This window comes from Rhincodon typus, unplaced genomic scaffold, assembly GCF_021869965.1.
Source record: "Rhincodon typus isolate 14 unplaced genomic scaffold, sRhiTyp1.1 hic_rhity00009031, whole genome shotgun sequence".
Lineage (NCBI taxonomy): Eukaryota > Metazoa > Chordata > Chondrichthyes > Orectolobiformes > Rhincodontidae > Rhincodon > Rhincodon typus.
The window spans coordinates 1-8,374 of NW_025974669.1; the positions used below are offsets into that span (position 1 = coordinate 1).

An 8,374-nucleotide genomic window follows, 5' to 3' on the forward strand; every position below is an offset into this window, starting at 1 on the left:
CCCTTCCCCTCCCCCTTTTCTGATGAAGGGTCTAGGCCCGAGGCGTCGGCCTCTCTGCTCCTGTGATGCTGCTTGGCCTGCTGTGTTCATCCAGCCCTGCACCTTGTTGTCTCGGATTCTCCAGCATCTGCAGTTCCTACTATCTCTGAAATAAAGTTCCCTGCTTGCTTGATATGGTGATAAATAAATGTTTCATAGAAACAAAATGTTTCTTTTCACCGTACTTCTGTGAACGGTCAGTTATGCTTGTGAGGTACACGTGCTACAGGAGTCGTTCGCTTCCTATTGTCAGTGAAGAAATTCTTACAAAAATCCAACCAGCAGCTGGCGATGGGACCAGTCACTCAAGACACATTGCTTTCGAATTATGCAGACACCGCCTTCAGAGGGTTTGTCTCCACATTGTTGTGAACAGTTTTACGTCTGCACAAACACACCGTCACCCCAATGATAATGCTGATGACCACTAGTGCTCCTACTATTATTATGGCATAGAAGCCATAGCCAAACTCTAAAAAGGGGTGAAAGGAGAAAAATATGATTAGGAAAAGACTGAAACTGTATACATCACAAATCAAATATTATTACAAACTGCTAGAAATACATGGGAAACTCAGAGGGCACAGGAAGTTAACATTTCAGACAGTAAAGTTGGATTTGTTCTAATGCAGATTGTCCACCAACAACATTAAGCTGCCTTTCTCTTCTGATGTTGCTGCACTTGTTGCATGCTGCCAAAGCTTATGGTTTTTATTGCATAAATTAGGCGATTAAATTTGTGTACTGGTGGAATGAATATTCTATCAGCTGCTCTTGTCCTTCTAGGTGGCAGAGGTTGAGGATATGGTAGGTGCTGTCATTAGAGCCTTGGAGAATTACCGCAGTGCACCTTGTGGCTGGTACACCCGGTTGTGATGCTGCAGCAGTAGTGAAGGGAGTGAGTGAATGTGGGAAGTAGCAGATGGGTGCCAATAAAGCGGGCTGCTTTCAGCCTCTTGAGTGTTGTTGGGGCTGCACTCATCCAGGCAAGTGGGGAGTATTCCATCACACTCCTGACTGGTGCCTTGCAGGTGGTGGACAGGCTTTGGGAAGCCAGGAGGTAAAAGTTTCTCTGCAGAATTCAGTCTTTGGTTTTGAGAGTAGGTCACAATATTTATATGGCTGCCCCAGTTCTGTTTTTGCTCAGTGGTATTCTCCAAGGATGTTGATAGAGGCAGGATTCAGCGATGGTAGCACTACTGAATGGCAAGGGGTGATTGTTAGATTCTGTCTTGTCGGAGATAGTCATTGCCTGGCAGTTGTGTGGCATGAATGCTATCTTCCACTTATTGTTTTCTAGAGTGCACTGCCAGTCATGGTTGTTGAAGTAGACTTTGTTGGCACATTAAATGAAGAATTCGACAAAAGCTTGAAGGGAATGAAAAATATACGACCCTGGGGCAAGAGCAGGCCATTGAGGTTAATTGGGTAGCACTACCAAAGAGGTGGAAAAGATACACTGAGCCAAATAGCTCCTTCTGTGTTTTGGTTGTACTTTTAAGCTAATAACAAAAATGATTTATTATTGAACTACTGTTTGGCAATGTCACCAAGATTTAGTGAACTGTTAATCAAGGGAACTACAACGGGGCTGAATTTGGCAGCAATTGAACTGATGACTCTGTTGTGGATGGTACAATTCTATCCATCTCAACCTCTTAATATGCACAGCACCTCTAATGCTGCAGATGACGATAAACACATGCCAGTTTTAAACAAGTTCACAACTAACCCTCAATAGAATTATGAATAGTTTCTGGTTTTTGTCTGTATTTGGCAGATATGTCAATCTGCACCACTATAAAATCTATGAGACTGGTATGACCTTCTGTTTATAGAATGATACAGCACAGGAAGAAACCTTTTGGCCTATTCTGGCTCTTTGATGTAGCAATCTAATTCCAAACTCCTTCTCTTCCTCAGCCAAACTTTGTAATCTTTCTTTCCTCCATTAATATTTATCTGACTCACTTTCGAATTTTGCCGTTGAACCTGCTTCTGTGGCTCTGTCAGACAGTTCTCTATAACTCACTACGTTAAAAAAAAAAATTCTTTCTTCATGATACTTTTGATTCCTTTGCCAAGTACTTTAAATCTGAGAGCTCTGATTACCGACTATTCAGCTACTGGGAACAGTTTCTCCCTACTTACTCTCTCAAAATGGTCCAAGATTTTAAAACCTCTATCACATTCCTGCTTATTTTTTTCTGTTGCAGAAATGTCCCTGTTTATTTTAATTTGTTCATGAAATGTGGACATTGCTGGTCTGGCCAATATTTATTGCCATCCCAGAAGGCATTTATTATTAACCATACTGCTGTGGACTCACATGGAGGCCAGACCAGGTAAGGATGGCAGATTTCCCGGTGGCTCAATGGTTAGCACTGCTGCCTCAGAGCACCAGGGACCTAGGTTCAATTCTACCCTCAGGCGACTGTCTGTGTGGAGTTTGCACATTCTCCCCGTGTCTGTGTGGGTTTCCTCCAGGTGCTCCAGTTTACTCCCACAGTCCAAAGATGTTCCAGCTAGGTGAATTGGCCAGGCTAAATTGCCTGTAGTGTTCAGAGATGTGTAGCTTAGGTGGGTTATAAGTCTGGGTGGGATGGTCCAAGTGTCGGTGTGCACTTGTTAGGCCAAAGGGCCTGTTTCCACACTGTAGGGATTCTGTGATCTTTGAATTTCCTTCTCTCAAGGACATCTATGAATCAAATGAGCTTCTTTTTCAAAATAGCAATGTACAGTAGTCACCATTAGGCTAGTGCTTTAATCTAGATTTTGTTGCAATAGTAGGATTTGAACCCACGTCGCTAGCACATTAGCCTGACTTTCTGGATTATGAGCTGAGTGACAGGACCTCTACACCACTGCCTCCCTGGATGAACAACTTCTCCAATTTCTTTCCATATCTTAGTAATATACCAGAAAATTTCTTGCTCAGTAGATTCACTGAGGGGTGTTCCACACTTTACTGAAGTGCATCATTGTGAAGAGCTGTAAAGAGAATGAGTTTTGCAAGATACGGAGGATCCCCTGGTCAATGTTACTTAGATTATTATTCTCTAAATAGAAAAGAACTCTCTGGATAAGTATCAGCAATAGTAAAAGCAGAAGAGCGGAAGAAAGCAGTCTGGCAGCATTTGCACAGAGAGAAATAGTGTTCATGTTTCAAGTCCGATATGACTTCTTTCTCCACAGATTCTGTCAGGCCTCCTGGGTTTCTCTAGCACTTCATGCTCTGTTTCTGAGTTCCAGCATCTACAACATTTTGCTTCCAAATCAACAATAGCACTTCCTCAGATGCAGGGTGCACTTGAAGGATGGGGTCCCTTATAAAGCAGGACTACCGTTTCAAATAAGTAAGGGCTTACCTGTGGTTTTAAGATCTGTGCATTTGCTTTGAGATTTTGGGCTATTTTTGAATGGTGATTTAATGTAGATTTGAACAACGAAGCAGTAATTGATTCCCTTGTCAATCTTAATAATTATTCTTTGACTGTTGCCAATTTGAGTTTTCTGTAGAAACAAAGTTATTTAAAAATTGCTGTTTTTAATCAGGAATACAAGGATTATTCAAACAGAAAAAAAAACAAAATTTGTCACAATGCTTGAACAAACCTGGCCACTTGTGCCATCTTTCCAGTAAAACACCCTATAAGTGAGGTTTGTCCCGTAGATATCATGCAGAGTTTTTGAAGTCTTATTAGAAAACTTGATGCCTGTAAGTGGATCTTGTACTAACACTTCAATCTCATCTTCACTCTTTTTATAAATTTGAAAGCTTGCTTCTCCAATGTCAGCTAGAATATAAAGAAACATCACCATGTTAAACAGATGTATACCATTTCTGGCAAGAATATTCTTCTATTGCTTTTATGCTGCAACATGATATAAATGCTCAAATTTGTTGGCATGCATTAAGCAGTTATTAATGAAAGGACACCACTAGTCACTAACCTCAAAAACAGCCTGCCCACAGTGATTTAACTGGACCTAGAGCAGTCTTTTTGCTTATTCTGACTCTGAATCTGGGGCCATTAATGGGAACTCAGTAGAATTCAGTAATGGTGACGGCATCAAGCGAGTTGAGCAACCAATCAAATTGAAGAATTCTTTCAGACAACAAAGCAGGAAGTACAAAGCTCATATTATAATTAAACTCAAGCAGTTTACAAAATGCAAAAAAGACAATTAAGGGATGTACATGAGACTTGGGGTGACGAATATAATACGATAAATAAGATTTTTAAAAACTGTCATAATTTTAGGAATGATGAAGGGGAAAGAATGATACTCCATCCTCTTAAAATAACTTCAGGGGCAGCGTTTTTCAGCAGTAACTATGTCTTGGTATACCAAATGCCAGCTCTCCTGACAATGCTGAACTTGTTCAACCTTTTTATGTACCAGTACCGGATGTAAAACGTTGAAGCTGATATAAATGATGGATTCTGTGTCGATACCATCTCTGAAGACTGCAGCAACTTACCCTGTAAAGGGTACTAAATTTTACATTTGACTGTGCTTGTGCATTGCTAGACATTGCTGTCAGTTACAACAGGCACTATCACGATCATTACAAATGGAAATTCTGGTTCAGTGGGTGTAATGTGGGGAACACTTTGACTATATTTTGACTATGTGACAAAAAGCTTGGTTGCAGGGTTGACAATGAGGAGGCAGACGTTAGGTTAGAAGAGGAGATTGGTCAGGTGACCAGATCAGTGCCAGATGGAACGTAATCCCTGATAAATGTGAAGTGATGCACTTTGGAAGAATGAACAAGACAAGGGAATACTCAAATGAATGGCAAGAACTATGGTGCTCAGAAGAATCTTCTTTTTTATTCACTCGTGGGATGTGGGCATCTCTGGCTGGCCAGCATTTATTACCTGTGCCTAGCTGACCTTAAATGGCTTGCTAGGTCATTTCAAAGGACAGTTGAGAGTCAACCAGTTGCTGTGGCTGTGGAGTCACATGTAGGCCAGACCAGGTGAGAATGGCAGATTTCCTTCCCTATAGGACATTAGTGAACCAGATGGGTTTCTCTTGGCAATGGTTTACAGTAAATCAACAGATTCTTAATTCCAGCTTTTTTTATTGAATTCAAATACCACCATCTGCTGTGGTGGCATTCAAGCTTGGGTTCCAGGAACATTAGCTGAGTTTGTGGATTAATAGTCTAGCAATAATACCACTAGGCTCATCACCTCCCCACAATCTTGGTGTATTTGTCCACAGCTCCTTGAAAGTGCAGGACAGATTAATGGGGTAGTTAAGGAGGCTTTTAGGATGCTTGCCTTTGTCAGTTGTAGATTATAAGTGCAGGGAGGTCGTGCTGGAGCTGTGCAGGAGTTTGGTCAGGCCACAGCTGGAGTATTGTGTGCAGTTCTGGTCACCACGCTATCATGGAAAGGTGTGATTGCACTGGTGAGGGTGGGGTGCAAAGGAGATTCATCGGGATGATGCTGAAATGCTCCATCCTAGGCAATGAAGGGAGACTGGATAAGCTTATATGTTTTTTTGTTACAGCACAGAAGTTTGAGGGGGATACCCAATAGAGGTGCATAAGAGGGGCATAGAAAGATTGAATAGAAAGCAGCTCCACTTGGTTGAAAGGTCAATACAATGGGGCATAATTTTAAAGTGAAAGGCAGGAGGTTTAGATGGGATTGGAAGAAAAATGTTTTCACCTGGAGGTTGGTGGGATAGTTGCCAGGGAGGGTGGTTGAGGCAGGAAACCTCACAATCTTTAACAGTACTTGGATGAGCACTTGATGCGTCATAACATTCAAGGCTAGTGGCCTAGTGTGGGAAAGTGGGACTAGTGTAGGTAGTAATATATTTTTGGCAGTACAGACTAGATGGGCCAAAGGGCCTCTGCTGTACTGAACGATTCTATGATGCATTCATTTTTAATTTTCTCTTCTTGTGCCCATTTAATCTGACTCTTAAGCTTGACTCATTCCATTATTTCATTTTTGGTAATACATTCTTTTACAGCTGAATAAGCAGATTGTCCATGTATTGCCCCGGTAAGGCAGAGAATATGATAAATACAGAAGCAAAGGGAGTTAGGTATATCAGCATCTGTACAGCGAATAGACTTTTCTGATTCATCCCTTCATCATAAATATGGTCCTTTCTCTTTATTGCGCGTGAAGCATCTGTTGTGTGTTTCCAGCAATAATCTGTTTCAGTGAGAAGGAAGGAAGATGGATGACAGGTCGCAGTTAATGGTAAGATGATTCCAACACTCTCCCACCATTCAACCTCTAATGGCTCACTCAAAGCTCTGCTGGTCAAATCTTGCATCGTCTGCCTTTTCTCCATGCTCTCGGAGCTGGCGATATCTCAATTTTAACTTTCTCACACTTTTTTCAAATCCTTCCTTAGGCCTCATTTCTCCCCAACTCTGTAACCTCCTCAAGATTTAGAACTGCATTTCCCCACCGCCCCACCCCCCAGAATATTTGTAATGCACTAAGTCTGGCCTCGTATGCATCTTCAATTTGAATTGCTGTATCATGGGTGGCCATGCCTTCAGCTACCTTTGTCTTAAGGTCTGAAACTCCCTCCTCTTTGACTCTTTACCGTTCACTTCCTCTTTATGTCCCTGCCTTAAAAATGACTTCAAGAATTCAACCAAGAACTGTTGGTCAGCTTTCCTAATTTCCTTTTACATGGCACGATCAAACATTCCGATAAAGCTCCTATGAAACACCCAGGAACATTTTACTATTTTCAAATCACTACAAAAGGACAAGTTATACTAACTGCTGTAAACTCTATAATACAGGCTGCCCCGTGGTGTGGAAATACTGGTGACACTTACTTTGCTTTAAGGGCTGGAAGGGGCTAGACTGGACAAAAGATGGTTCTTCGACTTCTCCTGTGTGTTCTGCACCGTGGGTCTCCACCTCAGCAATGTAGGTCTCTGTTACGTTCTGCATCAGGTTGGTCACATCACAGCTTGTAATTTTGCTCTGGATACATTCTGGCTTCTTATTCCAGTTTGAAGTCATGCTGGGTTAAAAAAAAAAAACAATCATTTAAAACAAACTTGAGAGACAGTGGTTTACTGTTCAGAGAAAACATTTTATTTACTGGGGAGGGAGGGAAGGAATAAACTGCCATTGATGTCAGTTCAGTGCTAATATGTCTGAACAGTTTCTGCACATTGACAGCCCATAAATGTACACAATAGGATTTGTTAACACCTTACAAAATGTCACACCTTCCTTTACAGCAGCAAGCAAAAGAAATGTTCTTCTTGCTAAAGCTATACAAGATGTTCGTTTTCCCATGGCTGGAGTATTATGAACATTAGAATGGGAGAGGGGCGTTAGAACTTAGGAAAGATTGGGACTGGAAGGGGGATTTGGATCACAACTCAAGAGAAGTGAAAGAGGGATAGAAGAGGAGGAGGAGAGGAGCAGATGAGTCGGAGAGCGGACTCTAACGCCCTCACTACCCATCTCCTCAATTCTTTTGCCCCTCACTCCTCCCTGATTCCCTCCTCCCATGTCCTGACTCTCCGCCACTGAAACTCCCTTCAAAAGTGTGTGTGTGCTTTAATGCACATGCGCAGTGCACACAGATTCAACATGGTCAGGTAGTGTCTGGAACAGTACACATGCGTGTCTCCGCATTAGCACACACGCGTGTCTCCGCTTCAACACATGCGTACTTGTGGATGTCCACAAACACTGCCAGCAATTAAATAGTTTACCAAATCCTTCCTTTGGGTCACGGGTTTTCGTGGAAAAAGCAACCATATTGTAAAATCTAAAACCCTATAGAATTGATCAACATCTATGAAGTTCACATAGCAAACTGGAGTTTCTCTCATTCATTAAACTGCCATAAAACACAATTATAGGCTGCTCTTCAAAGTTATATAATTTATCAGCTATTCATTTAACAGACAACTTTATTTGGCTATTTTTCTAAGGAGCCATGTAATGGTTAAGTTGGTTCATCTCAGCTATAGAAATGAGCATGGTGATATGATTGCACTTCCCACCTTCATTGGCGAAGGGGGTTGTGAGATGGGAGGTACGAGCGGTGTGTGGAAAAGAGAAAGGAAGAATTTGCCAGAATATCTACTGCTTGTTCACTATTCCAAAATCCAAGCTTAACAACATGGGTAGTAGGAACTGCAGATGCTGGAGAATCTGAGATAACAAGGTGTAGAGCTGGATGAGCACAGGAGGCCAAGCAGCATCAGAGGAGCAGGAAAGCTGACATTTCAGGACTAGACCCTTCTTCAGAAATGTTGGAGGGGAAGAGGATTCTGAAATAAATAGGGAGAGAGGGGGAGGCGGATAGAAGATGG

At 41.9% G+C, this 8,374-nt stretch overlaps 1 protein-coding gene across 1 annotated transcript; it reads right to left on the reverse strand.

Annotated features, from left to right (window-relative positions):
* Positions 1 to 80: 80 nt before the first annotated feature.
* Positions 81 to 7,062, reverse strand: LOC109926658 (tissue factor; the record flags this gene model as incomplete). Its single annotated transcript, XM_020526495.2, has 4 exons — positions 81 to 511; positions 3,408 to 3,552; positions 3,655 to 3,836; positions 6,872 to 7,062. Coding segments are annotated over 4 exons (664 nt in total), but the record flags the coding sequence as incomplete, so codon positions are not given.
* Positions 7,063 to 8,374: the final 1,312 nt, after the last annotated feature.